The sequence below is a fragment of the Amblyomma americanum genome, chromosome 11 (assembly GCF_052857255.1).
Source record: "Amblyomma americanum isolate KBUSLIRL-KWMA chromosome 11, ASM5285725v1, whole genome shotgun sequence".
Lineage (NCBI taxonomy): Eukaryota > Metazoa > Arthropoda > Arachnida > Ixodida > Ixodidae > Amblyomma > Amblyomma americanum.
Window position 1 is genome coordinate 74564354 of NC_135507.1, and position 21233 is coordinate 74585586.

The 21233-nt window shown below is 47.2% G+C and overlaps 1 protein-coding gene across 3 annotated transcripts in view; it reads right to left on the reverse strand.

Annotated features, from left to right (window-relative positions):
* The window catches only part of LOC144110727 (uncharacterized), a 41939-nt gene that overhangs the window by 6477 nt on the left and 14229 nt on the right, over nt 1-21233 (reverse strand). For all 3 annotated transcript variants that reach the window (XM_077643798.1, XM_077643795.1, XM_077643797.1), the window contains 8 exons: nt 18712-18938; nt 16318-16582; nt 12318-12504; nt 11358-11615; nt 10479-10576; nt 8181-8403; nt 4314-4438; nt 2288-3949 (listed from right to left, as the gene is read on the reverse strand). In XM_077643798.1, the coding sequence (XP_077499924.1) occupies nt 2288-3949; nt 4314-4438; nt 8181-8403; nt 10479-10576; nt 11358-11615; nt 12318-12504; nt 16318-16582; nt 18712-18938 (3045 nt within the window). The remainder of the gene's footprint in view (nt 1-2287; nt 3950-4313; nt 4439-8180; nt 8404-10478; nt 10577-11357; nt 11616-12317; nt 12505-16317; nt 16583-18711; nt 18939-21233) is intronic.

The following is a 21233-nucleotide window of genomic DNA, read 5'->3' on the forward strand; positions in this document are numbered from 1 at the left end:
CCGCCAAGGTCATGCGCGCAATGCAGCTTTTCTCACTAATTATGTGTAACATGACGCATGTTCAGATAGTAAGCGTACCTTGCCATGGGCTGCTGTGAGGAGTAGGGTGGCAAGTTAGGCTAGTTGGGTGATGTTCATTTTGAACATCAGCCAATGTTCAATTTGCTGCTGTGTGGCACATCATTTTAGGTGTGGAATGTCCCAGTGAATGAGAATCAATATTGGTCTGCAGCACACTGCCACTTTTAAACAGCTAAAACCAATGATTCAAACCATTCTAGCTCAAAACAGAAGCATTCAACTTGCTTGGGTTTGAGTGAATAGAGGAGTTAAATGTGAATGACAAAAAGGAAGGAGGAGGTCCCATAGTATAAAACTGCAGTAGGATGACTTATCAACTGATGATTGACAACAAATGCAGAAACAGTTACAGATTGCTGCACAGACGTCGCAGCAGCAGCAATGTTTGCAACCAGAAGCACGGCAGAAAACCATGCATTTTACTAATCTGCTTATCGCCGCCTGCTCCAAGCAGCACCGCGGAAGCTATGCCTTGGGCTCCATCATGGCACCCATGACGTCACGTGCAACCCAAGTACTATGGCGGCTCTATGGTGCCCTCTCTCATTCCTTCCTTTCTCCCTTCCCCACGGCGTGCTTGAGGTGTCCACTAAACGCTTGATGTTTACAGCCCTGGCTACTACATGTAGGCCAGGAACCTTCGCCCCAAGAGTTACCACTCTAAAACAAAAACAATCAAACTAATACAGTAGTCGTACCAGCAAGTCATCAGTTGTTTGTGATGGCATGGCTCTCGGGATGCAGTCTGGTGTAATTGGTTACTTATTAAACGCAAAGTGTTGGAACAATCAAACTAATACAGTAGTCGTACCAGGAAGTCATCAGTTGTTGGTGATGGCATGGCTCTCGGGATGCAGTCTGGTGTAATTGGTTACTTATTAAACGCAATGTGTTGGTTTATAAACCTTCCATCCTTCTCTTACTGTCCCTTTATGTGATATTTTCAGTTATCACATTATACGTTAGAATGTTTGTTTTTGCCAATGCCTTCTGGAAGTATCATGTTTACACGAATACAACGCGGCTACGAATATAACGCAAGTTTGATTCCATATGAAAGCCAAAGCTTAGCGTAAACACGGCACTGTCTGCCATGGCCTCAGTGTTATTTAAGAGGCAATTGTTAAGGAACGCATATGAAACAGTCGAGACACAGACTACAACGGTGCTTAGCGATTGCAGCATCCCGCTCGGGACGTAAAGAACAAAAACATAACGCTTTAGCAGAGCAGGCCACAAGATTGACTGGGACAAGGCAAGAATCAACACAACTGAAAAAGTGACACCACCATGGCTGTGCCTGGAATCTCTAACCATGCAGACAACATCACACAAACTGAACCGAAACGACGGAAATCTACACAAGATTTACGCATGCTCTCTGCAGTCATTATTCAAGCCTATTTAAACAAACAACTTCTGCTGATGTATTCACTGTGAACAAGGCTTTCATGCTGGAAGCCAAAACGTCAACAAACTTTTTTACTGGTCGGCATGTTTTGTTTTCAAGCGACACAATCACGCGTGATAAAACTGCCCACACAGTGCCGCCGTGCCACCGTTTCTTGCTGGCACTGGGAAGCGCTTTGCACTGTCCAGTGCTACATTCACCCTTTTCATTCCTTCCTCATTCCAATTTTACTGTCTTCCCTTTCTCAGCGGCCCCAGCTGCCTTCTTCCTACGTTCAGAGACAGCTTTACTTTTTTTTTTCCATGCGTGCCGCGCGCTTTATTTCATGGCCCGAAGGCCTCCGAAAAGCTGGCTTCTCCTCGCAACTCACGAGCTCGGTGGTTAAGTCATATCAAAAAGCGCAGTTTTTATCGCTTTCGGTATTTATTTACCTCTGAATATTGGCCCAGTGATTACGCTGCTACATGCCTGTGGCTCTGAGAGGTCCTTGACTATGCCCGTGCCGCGAAGTCACCATCCTGATGGATGTAAGTTACCATGGCCAGTAGCTCTTTACTATAACCATTTCGTCATTAAGATATCTTTACTATAAAAGGAAAAAAAATGCACAGTTCACAATCGAAGGCAAAATGGGACCGCAGTTTCACTTTGCTCTATCATAGTTTACTATAATGTGGTTCTACTGCATTTGTACTTTGGTTCCACGGGGTGCGTTTTGAAGCAGGGGGAAAACTCACACTTATATCCGTGCAAATAAGGCGGTTGATAAAGGCTCAGTCATCTGCATGCCCTCACCTCATCTAGGTTGTCCTTGAGCTTCTTGTGCATGGCCGGGTTGGCTATCTGGATCCGCACGGGGTCACGCTCAATGATGTCCTGGTGCGGCTCATGATAGGCAGGGTCGCAGGGAAGCGACAAGTGGCATGGGTCGAGCGACACGGCTAATGAACTGTACGCCTTCAGCGTCACCATAGGCAGCCTGTGCGTTTGACCACTGTAACCGCCGCCCGCACAAGCACCGGCGGGACATGCTTTTCGGGGCAGCTTGTGCTGCTTCAGGCACCACCGGAGAAACGAAACTACCAAAGTTCCAACACAGGGCGCCTCCTTCGCATTCAAACACTCGTACGCAGCACAAGACTCAGAACCATTGATGTGCCGGTAAGAGTCTGAGTCCCCGTGTCCATTCTGCTGAGCAGTTGAAGCCAAGTCTGGCTCGCTTTCAGAAGGCTGGTCTTCAGATTCTTTGATGCAGCCATTGACTTGGGAGACACCGGCAGGTTGTGCTGCGGGTCCCTCTTGGCCTCGACACTTATTGTCCAAAGCAGTCTGTTCAGCCTTGGCAACTGCCACAGGTAACAGTACTCTGTGCCGCTTCCTCATCATTACCTTGCCCTTCGGTGACGACAGTGATGAAAGCTCATGGTTTTCCAAGAACTCCTTGAATACGGTGAGCAGGCAGTCAGAACAGAGCCCAGGCTTGGTCAGCGCGCTGGCCTCTTGCTGCCCGAGAAGAGTCTCATCAGCCAGCCATTTTTTGATGATGCAGTAGGCACTCTTGCATGTCTCGCCAACAAGACCCGGGACATCATCAACCTCAGCGAGCCCGTCGTCGTTCTGAGCAAACAGGTTGACCTTCCAGTGCAAGATGTTTGGGTACCACACCCTGTCTTGCGGATCCGAGCTGCGCAAGACCTCAACAAGAACATCAGCGATGCACCATGGAAAACTGAAGAGCGTATCCTGCCCTTCGGGGTCATATGTTACCATGTACCAGGCAGAGGCTTTGCGGTGCTTTCGCGCGCGCCGCTCGCTTTCGTCGTCGATGCTGTGCCCCTCCAGCTCCTCCAGGAGCTCACGAAAGAAGACCTCCCGTGTGTTCTCAGTCAGAAACTTAGTCATCTTCTCCACAAGGTCCTCCATGTTCAATTTATCAGATTGCGCACTGTGGTACGCGTCGAAGGTGTTCACCATGCATGCCATCACCTCGCCTTCCGATGCAATCCCATACTGGATCAGGATACGACGGAGGCTAGCATTGTACTCATTGAGGGCACGCAGCGCGGAGTCCCGGTATTCCTCCCAGCCCGGCACGACCAGTGCATGGCACCGTCCAGGATCAACATGTCGGTGGCCAAGCCTGCCAACCGCTGCCTCCAGAGAGCGGCAGGTCCTGTACAGAACTCCCAGAGCGCGGTCCGACCGGTAGGTGATTTTGTGGCTTCCCTTTTCCATGAAGTCGGGGTACAATGGGGGCCGTTCATCGCGCCGCAAGAAGGCAGTGCGTCCGTTCTTGGCAAAGTCAAGGCAGACGCTGATCTTTTCAGCAAGGGCAAGGCACCGGCGCGAGTAGATTCCTTCCCTCTCTTGGTCAGCCCAGGCCAAGTGGGCATTGGACAAGATCCCGATGGAATCATTCTTGATGTAGTTGCATAAAAACTGGATCATGTCTTCTATCTGCAGTGAAAACCAAATTAACACATAGTAAGTCGACGGGGAGACTACAGTTAAGTTCAGTCATCACCAATCTAACAGCTTATCAGCTGCCTTTGCATGCATTTTTTCGGAACATGCTCTCTTCCATGGCAGATGCACTCACAAGTGCATGTTTATAAAATATTAACAAGGTAAAACGAATGGAGCTCAGTCACTTGGTCATGTCACAGTGAGCATGTCACAGTGCTGACACATTGCCCCCAGAGCAGTAGGAACAACTAGAGAAGATGTGCTTTAAGGTCTCTTCTGGACAGCGTCATGGGATAGAATTTGCGCTTCATGTCCTACACTCACAAGATGCGGAATGCCATGAATTAACACTTGCCGTTATTTCCTTGTTCTCTGGATCTGGGTTCCGGTCTGAGAAGGTCATGGGAGTCTGGTTGTTGCCTGGGAAGAACAGGCAGGGCTCCCAAATGACTATGTACTCATCGCCATCCAAGTCCGATCCTGCACATTTCAAAGGTCCTTGCTTACCACACACAGCAGAAGAATGCGGTTCCTCTCCCACAGACATAACTTGACCAAGGGCCCTAAACAGCCCTCCTGTTGGCCCTTTCCCCACGTTTCGTTCAGACCCTCATTTTCCTTTGAAGCAACTCTTCCACTGCACGTTGGTTTCGCTGCGTCACTAAAAACACTAACCGCAGCCAATATGCCATGCAGCCATATTGAGCGATTTTCTTGGTAGCATCAGAGTGCAAGCCGGCACCCATGCTGGCATAAGCTATGGAGAGCGCCAGTGAGGACACAACTATGCGGGCAAATCCACTTGGCATGACTGATGGCCTCAAAGGCATGGACATACATTGAGTTTTCCGCAAAGCTCACTTGGCTTATTCCTTAAAGGGGCTCCAAGCCAGTTCTTTCCCAATCACAAGAGAATTGTTGGAGATTGTGTAGTGCTTTACTGGTGATTCCATTATGGATGAACGTTTCTTAACAAAGAATATCAACAGAGATGTTTTGGCTGCCTTTCTCAGTTCAAACTCTTTCCTCCACTCCTCCTTAACTTGTGCCTTGACACCAAGAATGTGGCTGGCACCACCACTCATGGCAGCCTGGCTACCACCACCACAATGGCCCCGTCAGACACCGTGCACATCTGTTCTAATGCAAAATAGTGCTAAGGATCTTGTGCACCGGCAACCCCAATGTCGTCAGCACGCCGAGAAAAGCAGGTGATGCACCAGCTGCCTAGGTCACATGATTTTGTGATGTCACCATAACCTCCTCACAGTGGCAGATGGCAGCCTGGGTCTCACAAGCCCCACCCGGTGCCACTTGCTGGGGCAGTGGCGCATCGCTTATCAGCTGCACCACTGCACCAGGAGTGGTATGAGGACTCCCCATGATCTATGAACGTGAAGTGGCCAACGACCAATTTCGCTTATATATCGGCATGTAGGCAGAACCTAGGTGACAGAGAAGGAGTACTTGCACAGGAGGGATTTATAATGCTATTGTGTTGTACTCTTGAGGGTAGGTTAAGCATTATGTGATGGTGAAAAGAACAATGTCTGTGCCTGTGAACTGATACACAAAGAGGACCTTAAGCCGCTGAAGGAGCCCATTAACGCTATCATGCCATGCCCTTAAGGCGGAGTTTAAATGGCACCTAAAGTTTTTTCAAAGTGTTTTTAAAAATTGCACCACTTCTGCAGCCTCAGTGCTGCTGGAGGTCAGAGAGTACACTCTCACATAGGCAGCCAAATACTCTCAGCAACCAAACCAATCAGCATTATTTCGAGGTTTGAGTCCACCCGACGAGCTCTCTTTGGGCGAGGCAATTTGAAGTTTTCCACTGGCTTGATTGTTGCTTTGATTAAGGATTTGATTCAGCAACACTTGAATTTTCCCTATAGGATCGTCCTTGTATGCAGTTTTCAAAATTCAAGAGTTCCTGTTCATTTTTTACAAGAAAAAAAGCTGAATTTGATGGCCACATGCTGTTCGCGAAACTGGCCACTGCAAAAATGACACTCACACAAAACAGTTGTCACTATAAACTTTGCCAAACTAGTGCCGACCTTCTTCAGCGACAGCGCACAGCTTACAGACTCTTTGAAATGTTTGCTCTATGTACTCCTAGCAGCAAAATGTGGTACTACAAAAGCTCTGCCCTCCAGAAAATTACTTCGGCTTCGTTTGGTGGCCCCTCAGATGATAAAAATACTTGTTTTCAGAAGCGACTGTCTTTCAGTGGTCAGTGGAGCACATATGGCCCTCTTTTTCATATGCTTTCACAGGGCAAAGGGGAGCGTATATCCCACTTTTTTCTCGACAACCGTTAACACTAAAGAGCTCAAATTTTATGTTCTTCAACAACAACAACTAATAGGCATGACTATCCCACTGCTCAACCTTTTGTCCCACAAAGGGTTCTGCTGTGCATGTACCGTATAAACGCGTGCAAGGGCCGCAACCGTGTATGGGCCACACCGTTTTCCCAAAGGAAATATTAAAAAAAAATTATCAGTGTAGGGGCCGCACCTAAACTTTCCACGACTCACGCGGAAATAGCCTTCGAAATGCACGCGCTCAGAAGCTTCCAGGTGCCGCCCACGAATGGTGCCTGAGGCCGCACATTATCATCTTCGTCAACTTTTTCCTCTGCCACTATATCGGCATCAGTATCACCAGCTCCAGCTTTTTGTGGATGTCAAAGGCACGGGAGTTGTGGCAGCGTTGTAGTTCACGGTGGTTGTGGCATTCGTTTGCTCCCACTGAGTGTTGCAATTTTAGCACGATGGACAAGCAACTTAATAGCTACACGGCTGGGAGTTTGCTCTCGAACACGGCAAGCATGCAGCGGGCAGGAAATTCGACGTGGACGAGAAGTCGTCCGACCATGGTGCAACCAAAAGGATGCACTGAGGGACACAAGACACAAAAAGCGTGCTTTCCGAGGCAAGCCGTGCAAGTTTCCCAAACTGGAAGAAGAGCTGCTCTGCTAAGTGATGAAAGTGCAGAACAACTGCTAGACACTGACAATGGACACGCTGCACGACTTCTTGTGGGATGAGCATAAACCAGAGCACAGCACCAGCTCGCAGTCTGAAGACTCCGCGAGAGACGATTAAACAAAGACTAAATTCAGCTCATTCTCTAATTGGTGTGTTTTTACTTCAAAAATCGGACCTCGAAACTGGAAACAAAGTGTGCCCCTTACACGCGTTTATACGGTATTTACTTAAATTCATTTCAAGATGCTGCATGTTTCTGAAGGCACAGAGACCCGAGTACAAAGCATGGAGAGAGTTTGCAGTGAGAGAACCGTTCGATCTATGGCTGCAAAATTCTTTGTGAAAGTTTTTGGGGACACTCAGACTGTTTTGATTAACGCTGACAAATCAAATGTTTAACCTGATTTGAAGAGGATACTTGGTGGCACGAGCTCATGTGGCCACTGACCCTTTCCCCGCTGCACGGGATAACGTCATGTGGTTGTATTCTATGCAACAGCATAAGAAGCTCATCGGACCGTTTTGCTTTGATGCCATGATGTCACACCAGAGCCTAGGCAGTATGTAGTGGCGTTATGGTATATGAAGGTGCCATGATGGTGTGTGCAGCAATTATGTACATGTGCATGATTCATATCACCAGTATTGACTCATTCATTAAACTATATTTGACGTGACCGAGTTGGAAGTGACGAAAGCTGTGTGTGGCAACTGTGTGCATGTGTGTGTACGAGTTGTATGACCAGTCATGGCTGGTGACGCGGGCCGGAGGTGACGCCAGACCAAAAATGTCGACACCAGACCAGAAGTTCGTCGCGTTCATGCAACAAGTAGCGCTGTGCTACCGCATCACACATGTAACGAAATTAAGCATCCCCCAAATTTTTCACGCCGGCACAGCCTACCGCATTCCCCAAATTTTTCACATCTACACATTCTACACAGAAAAATCTACACATTAAATGCGGTGACTTCTCTTACTTCTAAACTGAGAAGCAACAAGGGCACACATTTGGGCACGTTGGTATATTCCATAACATATACGCTGTAGCACAATAAACACACTGGACAATCGAAGATACTGGCACCACTTAGCACCAGTGATGTGTGTGTTTTGTTTGTTTGTCCACTGCATTTTCTGCTCTACAATGTAGTGTATGCCAGAGAAAACTGAAAATGCCTAAGAAGAAGGCAATATTTTTCGCAGTTACAAATGCTGGGCTCACCAGCCATCTCATCCGGGTGTGGCCGTCGTCCCTGGCCGGGAAACACTATGCAGTCAACGACATGGTGCAGCTCGGGCACATCGACGGCAATGAACTTGCGCACGTCGCCCGGGTGCAGGCACGGGCACTTGGTGACCAGCACCGTGCCGGTGATGACTTTGCGCTCGGGTGGGGTGCTGTACTCTATGTTTGCGCACCGCATCTCCGTGCACTGCACAAACACCTGGAGAGACAACCACCAGTAAACACTGGATAAACTGCACGAAAACCAACTACCTCACACTATGGAAACTCTCTACCAACGGCTTCATTGAAAGGCTGCATAAAAAGCCATTGATGCCACTTGGGACAAAACGTCAGTTCACACTGTGACAACTTTAGCTCAATTGAAGCTTTAATAGTTTTGAAAAAATACTTGGCATATATGGACAACATAGTACCGTATCTGCATGATTCTAACCGAGCCCCCATTGCAACATGCAGCTATATTCCGTGCCCAAAAACCGGGACAATGCCTTGTTTTTGAATCCGGTTCTGATGCACATGCGAATTTGAACGCCTATTTATATAAAAAAAAAAAGGTACGCGTTACTTGCGAGAACGTTTTTTCAGGCTAGTTGGTTCATCCTGACAGGGCTTTAAGGCGCAAACAGACAAACACAGGAAGAAATGAAGTGACAGAACAGAGCGCTGACTAATGTTTGTTCCGGAGTTTGTCTGCACTGTAAACCCCTATCAGTGCGCGTTACAATCGTGCAAACAAGATACGTTACCAATTTGAAATGAGGGCATTCACCCTGACGCCAGTTGCAATGAACTGCACACAGCAGAACTTTTCTGTTACGCCTTTCACGGGGCCACGGAAAAACGTACCATTCGGGAAACGTTATAGCCAAGCGTGCTTAAAAGTAATATCCATCGTTGTTTTCATTTTTTTTTACTTCTAGTGAGGGCAGCATGCTTCTATATCATTTGCAGTGCTTTGTGGCTCTCGTTATCATTTGCATGGCATGCACAAACTGTCATAAAAGCTCTGCAATGGCTCCCTGTCTGGCTGAGCAGCTGTCCGTGGAAGGGAGGCAGCAGCAAAGAGGTGCGGTATACCGAGTGGGCAAAATTTGGGCACACGTGCGCCATTTTCGTGGCAGCCACTTTAATCTTGCACAGTAAGTGTACGCTGGGACCTAGGAATTGCGTTTTTAACCTGCAGGCAACAAGGAAAACGTAGATGAGAGGGACACGCCTCAGAGCCAACTCGCTTAAGCATCTTCTGCGCCTTCGGTCATTCACGCTTGTGGTGCGGTGTAGCAATGGAACTGCACTAACAGCTACAAGAAGGTTCATGCCGCCCTTAAGTGCACTCGGCATCCGGTGCAATATGCCGGAAACCGCCGATCGAGCTTAGATCCTGCTTCGATCGGTCTGCCGTTGCCGTTCCACAGCACGTGCTAAACATTGCCTGTCAAAATGCCAGCCTGAGGTAAAGCACCACCACAAAGTGGCACTCGTGATGTAGCACTGCCACAGTTGCGAGGTAAAAGGTGGGTCTGCATTACATGGGTTTCTATTGGGAAAATGCAGCATTCGGGAATATAACAGCAAGTTGCTACTGTATAAAGGCTCCATCTTTCCTCTGAAGCAGAGCCATGCAGTGGACTTTTTGCTCACCTACCTCCCAGCCATAAACTTTTTAAAAGAGTTCAATGCTTCCTTTTCTCTCCTGTTTATTGCGTCCACACCCCAATTCCAGGGCCCCAATCTAACATTTGTTATTCTCCTTCCCTCTTGATATTTTCTGCATAGTACTTCTGCCTACACCCTTCCGCAATCCCCACCCGCTATGCAGATAGCTTGTTAATGAGCTCAATATGCTGGTTAAAATCTCTGATTTTTCATTAAAGAGCTCTCACTCTCTCTGCCTATAATGGAACAAAACAACAGTGTGCAAATAACAAAGACAGAACTCAAAGGAGCACAGAGCTCAGTTTTCTTGGCATCAGAAATCAGTATGAGAGGCTATGTCACAGCAGAGCCTGCAGTGCAACTATGTCTCAAGATGATTAAGAATGATCTGCTCACTGCTCAGTTTGTAGGCTGCGCACAAAGCAGCATTCAGCCAACAGGACACAGCTATGCCCATTACACTGCACTCATCCAAATAAAATGCACATGCCTCGTGAAGGGTGTTCAGTAAGATGCCTGTGGCCACATACTGAAAATGCAGCCTAGTGCTGAGCAAAATTCAACTGCTAAAGCACTACAGCTGGCATCCTGCCAGCACCCGAACAGCACACCTACCTGCCCATATTGGAGCTTCTCTGTAGTGTCGACGACACCAAGCATGTTGCGGGCACGGTCCACAGGAAGCGCGATGCGGGTCTTGTACCGGAGGCCCGCTGAAAAGTTCACAAGGCAGAAATGGCACGGCTCTCCTCAAGCAAGCTGTGGCTGCGACACCTTCACTGTTTTTAGCTCTACTTACATTCGCTCGCGTAATAGATGGACTTGCGTAATAAACTCATTCGGTTATCTCCAACCGAGTTCTGAGCCAGGGCTAGCCAATGGGCTGGTTGGGCGGCATGTACAGTCGGGGACATAAGTCACTGGACTGTGTGCGCCATAAGCAAAGCTGATAGCCCTATTATTAGCAGTCGGCTGGAGACCACACTTGAGGAGGTAAAAGTCAAAATCCCGTTCTTTAATATGTGGTAGTGAAATTATGTGATTGTAGACAAACAAGGCTATATGTGCCCAAATCGCATCCAGGCGTCCTAAAGACTTTGGTCCCCGATAATACTAATGAGCAATGGCACAGTTCAGCGGCACTGGGAGGCCATCAAAATGCCAGACCTGGCCTGCCTTACCAAAGTTACTGCGTGCGGTCACAGCTCCCGCACCATCATTGGAGGATGGAGATTGCGCAGAACACTTCAATTTTGCACACTGCATACAATGAACTTTGGCCAGGGAATTTTACAAATCTGGATATATCGAAATTCATATCAGCCATGCGTCACAGAGATTCTACCCGAACCAGTAACCTTGTCCTCCCTTATGTGCACACATTGTTCTGCTTTCAGGAAGCGTGGCTCTTGCACTATGAACCAGCGGCAACTACTTGACACTCTATCGTTGTTACTCCAATGTCACACATGCGCTACAAACCATTTGACTTACCCACTGCATTTCGGTAGACAGCGAGAAGTAGTGACCGGAAGAAGGGATCCAGGGTCAGTTGGAACCCAGCACTGGACAAGTCCTGGTATGGAAGCGGCAGCTTAGACCATGCCGATAGCACTTCAATGGCAGTGGACTCCTGGACGAGCGCATCGGTAAACTCAAGGATCATTTCTTGTTGTAGCCGAAGGAATGTGTCTGTCGTTACGCCTAGCTGCTCGAGGATGGTGATCAGAGGCCGGTTCAAGGTGACTGACCCTGGAAATGAAAGGAAATAAAAAAAGACTTTCCAGCCACACTTGCCAAATTCAGACTATCCCCAAAGTCATGAACCGCCAAGGTCACCTGAGCAGCAGCATTGGGAAGCTAACTGCAGCACTCAAGATACAGTACCCAGCAGACAAGAAGCGCAGGACACTGGAGAACAAGACAGATCACAGCTAGCTAGCACAAAGGCATGGCCCGATGGCCATGAAATGGTTCACTGGAGTGAGAAACTGTATTGCAGTCATTGCAGTGATTAGATTTTAAAACAAGAAAGTATAGTCAAACCTCGTTATAAAGTAATGGATATAACGACAGAATGACGATTCTCCTTAGAAACTGTCAACACGGGCAATACCAAAGCTACAGCTGTAATAAGTAAACGCTGGGTCCCTTCAAGTTCGTCATAACGAGGTTCGACTGTAATTTACTCACTAGCTTCGACCCGAGTGCTGTCATGCAGCTACAAATGGCTGCGCTTTGGTCAGGCACGAATCCCAAAATAACAAGAAATGCTTCCCTCCTGAAAAAAATTTCTGGCTGCGTGCCTGGCTTGGGTGGATGCTAATGAATAATTACACCCTTATGTCTTATCTCTCCTAGAGACACACACGGATGCCTTTTGAGAGGCACGGTACAACTGTTTGCGGCTCGAAGGGCACTTGCAAAAGGGCAGTCAGAGGAGCCGATACTCACGTGGTGCCGAAATCTTGATCACCTCAAGGTACTCTGAGCTGGTGCACGGGAACTTGCGCATACTCGGTCGCAGGCACAGCAGTTTGCAGTCTGGAAGCTCAGGGTTGACACAGAGCATGCCCTTGGCACCCGCATACCGGATCTGGATTGCTGATGGGCGGTCCTTTAGCTTCATGACCTTGTACACCTGCATGACATTCTCGGGTCAGAGACTCTCAATATTGGTTGCCAGTGGCAAAGTAGCGGACGAGACGATTTCCATGGACGTCGTCACAGCAACACAATTCTGCCTTCTTGCCCTTCGAAGCTGAACTTAATGAAAGCTTTCCCTCTGGTTGTCTGAGCTGATATCACTTAGCACGTTGCTTTCCCAGACTAGAATGTGAGAACACTGTACTGATGCAGAGTTGGAAAAGTGAAGATGAAACAACAATTCTGCCTTTATACTAGTTCATTTTTGCCAAGAAACCAAGTAAGCCAAAACTGATCCAAGTTCTTAATGTACACTAGCCGTAACGAGTTTATGAAACGCAACTCTGACAAAAAAAAAAGCAATTTCTTTGAATCTAGGGCACACTGCTTGAGAATAATTTACACGCGCATATTATAGTGTATACCATAATTACTTGAATCTAACGCACAATTTTTTCCAGAAATACTCGTAACAAAATGACATGTAGATTAGAACAGAGTACGAAAATGAAACTATGCCAGCAACACCCAACTGTCATCGACCTCACAAAATAGCGGCTTGGTACTTCTTGTGCGTCGGTACAGGAAATACTCATTTACTCGACCGCCATCAATTAAAAAATCCAGGTAATTTGAATAGCTTGCGCAGTTCCGGCCGGTGCCCATGTAATTCAATGGCAACGAATAATCGCTAATTCGGACGCCATGCGGCATCTTGCATCGGTTCATTTGAACAGCTTCACAAAGGGAGGCTGCGCCCAGGTGCAGCTGGCACAGCAAGTTATCGTCAAAATAGCCCTTCTCAAACTGAATTGATGTTTGCCCAACAAAATGCGTGAGAAAAAACGGATGTCCCCCACCTCCGAGAACAGTCCAACACTTAGTTTCATTTTCACTTTCCTGAACTCTGTGCCAACCCTTGGCAACGGAAGCTATTGGCTATGCATCACCCAGCCAACCGAACAAAGCGGTGTGCTGTTTAGAACGCTGATCCGCACTTCTGCGCGTTTCTCCCATTTCCACCCACGTGGTTCTTCAAGTGTGCCGAAACTGTGCTCTCGTCAAGCGCCATTCATTCCTTGCACAAGAAGCATAAAAGTCTGGTGTGCATTACAACTGGAGACAATGCACCTTTATCTGACCATGAAAAACGGGTGCACATTAGAATCGAGGGCAGATTAGAATAGAGTAAATACAGCACATCTCTTCCAAGAAACGTGCAAACACAGTGACGAAATTTAAGTTTTTTTTATAACAATGTGTCCAGTACACTTCTGATTGCTGGTGTACTGTCGCTGCCTGCCTATCACTTCCAGGGAGAGGTAAGAAGTCCGGAAGTGTCTTAAGACCTGCTCTCAGCTACATTATGCACTGGTGCATATTGTGTAGCACTTGCAAGGAAAACTTTCCAGACTCCTGTCCACAGCAGTCAATGCCATAAAGCATTTAAGAACTGCGTGTAGCATTCACTAAGATCAGATTGTTGTCGTTTGTTGGCTGCTCCGCATTGAGCGTGCAAACTTCTCAGGGAACGTCTAGTAGCAGTTTGTCAAGGTTTGCAAAGCCATTGGTCTGCCCAGCAATGCCTGACACTTATGTGAGCTGGATTCAAGACGTTTATTATGCGAATAAAGGTTGATGGAATTCGCGTTGACAAATTTGCAATATGCACCGTCAATGTTCATGAGGTTGCCCCCACTAACAGGTTTGGGCCCAGCGAATTAACATAAGCTCACGGCATGCCCGTAGTGTAGGGGCACCAAATGATTCACATTTTACCATCCTGATGGATGGCAAACCACTTGTATGACCAGTCACTAAACAATGTAAATGCGTTACCTAGATGGCAAGTGGAACATTGTTCACCTTTGAAAGGAAGCCCGAAAAACCTTTCCACGAAAAAGTAACTCATAAATGCTATTGCATCATTCCCTTAAGTCCCATTTTGCCTGTATTTGTTTGAAGCCTGCTTGATCTTGAAAACCGATCCTTGAACTGAAAACAAAGTGCTAGCACACCTAGTTTGCATTTTGCCTAACCACTCTAAATTGTGTCTAACCATCCAATCGACAGCAGCTACCATGAACCGGATGCAAGGAACCATGCCACCCATCTACGCACGCTCTTTGCGCCACGTGTTACATATAATAAGTCGCGACAATTTCTTGTCCCTCTCAGTGATCAAGGAACCCGTACGAGGTTCCGAAACGTCTTGGACTTCTTGCGTGACGATCAGTGACCGCATTCCTTTTTTCTTTCAATCCAATGCCTGACCAGACGAATTTTCGTCAAACCACTGACTATGACCACTCTAAAGTGCCTGCCACTTTTTTTTTTTTTTTGCACTTCCTTCCAGAGATGATACATATATTACATTTCGTACAGCTGTTAAATCTGGAATTACAGCCTACGACAGACTCCTAAAGCTCTCTGTAGATGTATCACCGATATCTATGCAGCATCATTGTTGTGTATGTGCATCTCTCTCATCCCTTTTGCTCAGCCATTGAGGTACTCACGAGTCTGAAATGAGCAGTGTCTGCCTGCTACAAGGACACCTCGCCACATTAGTAAGGGTTAACAAAGAACCCGCTGCGTAGCGCCCACGCGCAACCAGACACCCGCCAAGGAACAAAACCCCGAAAACACCACCCTTCCACCATGCCCTGCAGGCAATGCGGCAACACCACAATTCAACAAGACTCGCCCCTCCCCGCAATAGGCAGGAATGGCGAAGATCACAGGGCCCATGCCAGCACAACACCCGTACATCACAACAACCATCTGCTCACATCTCCACCGAGAGGCACAGATACACCGATGCTGTCTCAGAAATGTCACACAAAAAATGCTATCCAGCAGCACACAGGCACCACCACCGTGGAAAAGCATCCTCGACAAACCCATGCATTGGCCAAGTGCACAATGGCAACAAGCAGTGCAATGGCAGAGGAGCAGTGTGACCACCACATAGGCACCATGCTGATGAAATGATGGGGTAGAGACGGGCACTGCTCTGTGAACGATCCTTGTGTTGCCTGCAAAAAGGCCCATGCAAGGCGGCCACAGCAACATCGTGCGCACAACTCTCGGGCAAGTGGCGGGCAGACAATGCCACAGCACTACCATTCAAGCAGGCATCAGAACAGTTACCGTCGGTGAGGGCACTGTTGACAACCACAGTCAGCTCGTGATAATTCAAACTCGAGTCATTCGGACTTATATAGCATTTTTCAATGCCCTTAAACTTTGGCTGCTTCACAAGGTTGCTAGCGCACTTTTGTTATGCTAGTTCATTTCAAGCTGTGGTCTTTGCAAAACTTATTTCTTCAGGCAAAGTACATAGCCAGCCAGACACAGCCAAGTATGGCTACTTGCCACTCATGACCTAAACTTAGAATGCAGCCAGGTTTAATGACCCAGCACATCACACGGCAAGAGGAATCAGTTGTTTAGCCATAAAAGACTTAAAATTTTGCCTCATGGCATTTTAAGCCGTACCAGTATCAGTGGCATTGTAAGCAACCGACTGAAGTTACACTTACCTCAAATGGTGCCACTGGTACCATCTGAGCAACTGGCTCAGTTGTAACAATCTCCGACAGGGGGTGGTTCCACCCACACTGTGACTTTGTACTCTGGAGACTCAAAGCTGACGTCATAAAGTGTGGTTTCGAACGACATGATTCCGGCAGAAGTCCCCTACCAAACAGTGCCATAAATGTGTGGCCAAACGAGTTTGAATTAGCACGAGCCTACTGCAATCGCCGCCCGGCTCCGGCCAGCACCAGACCACATGCTCCCTCACCTCTTCAGCAAGCGGCACGGACATCATGCCGACACCATCCGAGAAGACATACGGCTTGCCGCTGACAGGGTGGGCACCACCAACGATGTCTGGGACATCGAGGACCTCGTTGGGCAGCACCCGCACAGCCTGCTCGGTCGAAGAGAAGCACTGGCCCATGCGCGCCATGCGCTTGGCCACGTTGTGGATGCCTTCGAAGCGGCCCATCCAGTCGCGGATGGTCATCGCGCTGTTGCGCTTCTCGTCCACCGCGTACATCCACGTCCTGCGTACAACATGGTTATCGATGCAGGCACTGCTTACCAAACATGTCTCCTCAGACCGGCACTAGTTAGAAAGCTCGATGGCTTGCGAGTAAAATGGACCAAACACTCATCAAATCTCGTTGAGAGATTCTGGTGGGAACGAAAAATCTTACCTCATATTAATCGAATCAGGAATGCCAATACTGATGAAATGAGGATTTATAATTTTAATTTGGCATTAAAAGCTGCATAAAGCAGCTGAAGCAACATTCTGAAATGAAGCTTTGCTACTATTGGTGCATACCACCATGTGACTATATCACAATGAAATATGGTCTGTATGTTGTTAGCAGGATGTGCAGTGCTCTTTCTTTTTTTGTTTATTCAAATGAGTTCGCCATGCTTTGATATGGTTTAGGCTTTTTTCAACGTGTTTTCCTACACTGAAAACCAGGAACCCCTTCACACTGACAAGTTAAGTATTTTCGGCTGTTACAACAAGACTTTTTATTTTTTTTTGTGTTGGCAGTGTCTTGCGTTGTTGCATTCGAAGCGTGCTGAGACAATGTTATGTGTGGAAATAAGTGCATGCTATATAAGGCTAAACTAAACAATCAGTCACTGCTTGCTGGCTAAGGCCCATCGAAGCCCTTCCGTGTAGACTTGCTGGAGAAAATCCCGCCTCTTCGCTGCCGCAAATCATGCTCACAAATTTCATTAAAAACAAGCGCACTAAGGTAGCACAACTGCCATTTGCCTCTGCATGCAAGATTATGTTTTTTTCTTTAACCCGGCGTCGTAGTCATAACAGCACGTCTTTGCAACTGATGCTTCTATGTTGGCTCAAGTCCAGGTCGGAGCCTTGCTGATGGGACATTTCAGATGCTCGTGAGGCCTATCAGCATCCACGACTGCGGTAGGTGATACGTCGATATCGATGCGAGAAAGATATCAAGCTGCCATTTTGTGTTGCTGGCATAGTTTCATTTTTGTACTTGATTCTTATGTTCAACTTATGTTCATGGGCGTTTAACGTCCCAAAGCTACTCAGGCTATGAGAGACGCCGTAGTGAAGGGCTCCGGGAATTTCGACCACCTGGGGTTCTTTAACGTGCACTGCCATCGCACAGTACACGAGCCTCTAGAATTTCGCCTCCATCGAAATTCGACCGCCGCGGCCGGGATTGAGCCCGCGTCTTTCGGGCCAGCAGCCGAGCGCCGCAACCACTGAGCCACCGCGGCTGCTGTACTTGATTCTAACATGCATGTAATTTCTAGATGATTTTTCTCCGAAAAAACGTGTGCGTTAGACTCGCGCAAATATGGTAGCACTTGTAATAGGCTCATTGGCAATTAAATCATCCCTTTCATTGTTTATTTTGTCCTTCAGCTTGCCAGCATGAAATGTAGATTTGAGGTTTTATTGTTTGCCCTGATCCTGGCCTGCAAGCTTTGGAGTAATTGATCTGCCATGGTCATGGGCTTAGTATTCCTGGTACACTCTGCACGGCTCAACCCCAAAGTGACCCGACCAAACCAACCTCGTCACTCTCTCCAAGCAGCCAAGACAACTAGACCCAATGGCCCTGACCCAGTGACCTAACCACAACACAATAAGACAACTGCACCATCCCCCCCCCCCTCACTTTCTTGCTGTCCAGCACATCCATGAGCCTTGGCTACCTGCTCTAGGATTGAAGGTCAGTGGCTTGAAGGCACTCTGTTGCGGTGGTAAGCCACACCGTTTTTAATCATTTCCTGTTCACGCCCATTGTTATCTCATCAACCACCACTGCTACCTCGTGACTGGGACAACTGCTCTGCGTCTAGGGTAATCTCAGCACAGGATCGCACAGGCACTGCCATGCGACGATGTGACGAAGCACTCGTACTTGGCCTGCTGGCTATTGAACAGCTAAACAGCCAGCCAGTAAACCAACATCAATCATGCTGTCATGACATTTAGCATATCGCTGTGCAACAATATATCCTACTTTCGACTACCAGTCTGCAGAAAGAAAAGCAAGGCACTTGTCGCAGTATCCTGTGAGGCTGATTCGAGCAAGCACATATTGTCATGCCTTGCCGCTACGAACACCTGCAGCGTCAGGAAGCTATTTAGGAAGAAGGACCATGGGCAGTAGCATACCCATGGTCGCGAAGCTGGCTGGTCGAGGGCGCCAGGAACTTGAACTCCCGCAAGCCAACACGCATTCCCTCACGCATGAAGCGGGCAACAACTGCCTCCAGGATGTCGTCCCGTGATGAGTGCAAGTTGAGTGTGAACGACAGCTTGTCCAGGTTATCATCTCTGAATGACACGCGGATGGCAAACTCAGCGTTGAACTGCCGCAGCACTCTGTTCTCGAAGTGGACCTGCGGCGGACGCGCAGTAAAACAGTGCTGCAGTCTTGAAGCTACTCTAGGCTACTGACGGACATGCGGGGAATGGGACAGCAAACTGAAAGGACTGCACACAGAAAAGCACCAGATCAGAGTGTGCCCAAAACAGTGCAAGAGAATTCGATTCAATTCTTTCTTTTTGAAAAATGCACAATTCTGGAAAAGTTACTTGGGCAAAAAGCTGTTTAACAACAGTGTGCATAGGCCCAGGCACCCGATTTTAGCTGCAATTTTGATGTCTTAAAAAGATAGCACCTCTATGGAACAGAAAGCAAAGGTAGAATCTGTTGGGAGACAGTAAACTATGTATGCAGTACACAATAAAACCACCACTTGCATAAGCAAAAAACATACTCTGAACAATAGAAGAAGAAAAGAAAGTGAAATAAGTGAAAAAAAAAAGATGCTGTGCAGCTTGACTTGAAACTTTGCAGAAATTAAGCCCAAATTAAGCCCAGTGCTTGCTTTAGCACTAATAAAGAACATTAACTAATAGTTTCAGCAATTAGTTTTGTCCCCAAATAGTAAGACTGGACTCAACCATCTGAAGTACTTCGCATCTCCAACAGTTGGGCTTTTCATTGCCTGCGTGTTCATGCGAACAAGTATTATCTTTAATCTCCCTCTTTGTTGCATATATTTTCTTTTCTTACCTCACATGATGTAAGCGTGTGAAATGACGTTCACAACTTCACATGCACTGTTCCCCCTCAACAGCAATGCTGAGGAAATGTGGATATATACACTATGAACAATTAATAGATAAAAGTAATAAACATTAAAAAACAGTGGTGGCTGTGGTAATGCACAGCACAATTTTCATCCTTAAAGGTGCCAAGAACATCAAGATTGACAGCACCTAGTTGTCAAGCGAGTGCTGGTCTAAGTCACCACTTGCCCAAGTACATACATATTCTGGAAACAGCCAATAGTGTCCCTGTCCCTTTGTCTATATTTAACAGACATGCATTATGTCCCACTATCGAGGGAAACCTGAAAGTCTGTGTGCGAAAAATGGCTCCCCCCTTTCCACAAAAATAACATGAATGGCTGAAAATCTTCAGGAATTCAGGCACAGCGCACACTTGCAAGCTCACAAAATTTCAACCCTATCCTTAAAAAAAAGAAAACACATTTATGTCAAGATAAATACATCATCCGAAAGCATTTCTACAATAAAACACAGCTATAATTTCCTTTAGTTAAACATTCCACCACGTGAGAGAAGAAAAAATTAGGCAAACGTTTAACCTGGCTAAATCTAAGTAACCAAAGCGAAAGCTTGAAAGTTTAGTTAAGCTTGGTAAAGCTTGGCGGTAATGACTGACGTTTAGCCAAGGTTTACCAGGCTTAACTTCAAAGCTTTTGCTTTTGTTACTCTCTTCGTCTCTCTGTGCGGCAGCCTCTCGGCGAGCTGCGTCCACTCGATGATCGGATTCGGCCTGTCGTCTTCGCTACCTCAGAGATGCACACAGTTCACGAGGCGTCTCGCCTGGATCATCCATGACGACTGCTGCCATTAAATTGTTGAGAGCAGTTGTAATCCGTTGGCACCGGCTGGAAGGCAGCAGAGGCTATCTAGACAGAGCGAGCGCATGGCTCCGGTGTAGCTGCGGTTGAGTGACATCATGGTTGTCAAGTGACTAGGCACTCGGTTTCACCAGCGGTGGCTGAGTGATGTCGCAGCTGTCATGCGGTTTCTCCCCAGTTCAAGGTCAAACTTGCGCTTATGGCGCACACGGCAAAGAAGCTAGCTACGGAGCTGAGCAGTGAAAACTTTCGCTTTTAAAAAGTTGCAGCACCAGACAGTACTTCCCAGGTAGACCACAGAACTTTGCGACGTCCATCTTTATTTCTTGTTTTCGAAAAGCAATATTTTTTTTATAGGCATGAAATGGCCTTGCAAATCTGTCCAGCAGGAATTTAAAATGCCGCTGCCATCACTGGCATTGTGAAAACAGCTCAAGCTGCTTTGAAAATAAGTTTGAGAAGTCGCAAGCACAAACGTAGACGCCATGCCGCAAAGGGTTAAACAAGCCATGAAAAAAAAAAGCAGTGGAACAGGGACACTATTGGCTATTTTCAGCATCTTTGCACATTTCAAACAAATGACAACAAGAACCATCACCCTATTGATGAATGATATGCTGCTATCAGGCTTGATGTCACCAACACCTCCACAAAATTAGAACGAGTTGTCTAGAACCGGACGACAGTAAAGTAGATTGGACCAACAAATATCTTTACTATATCAGTTGTTCGCGATGG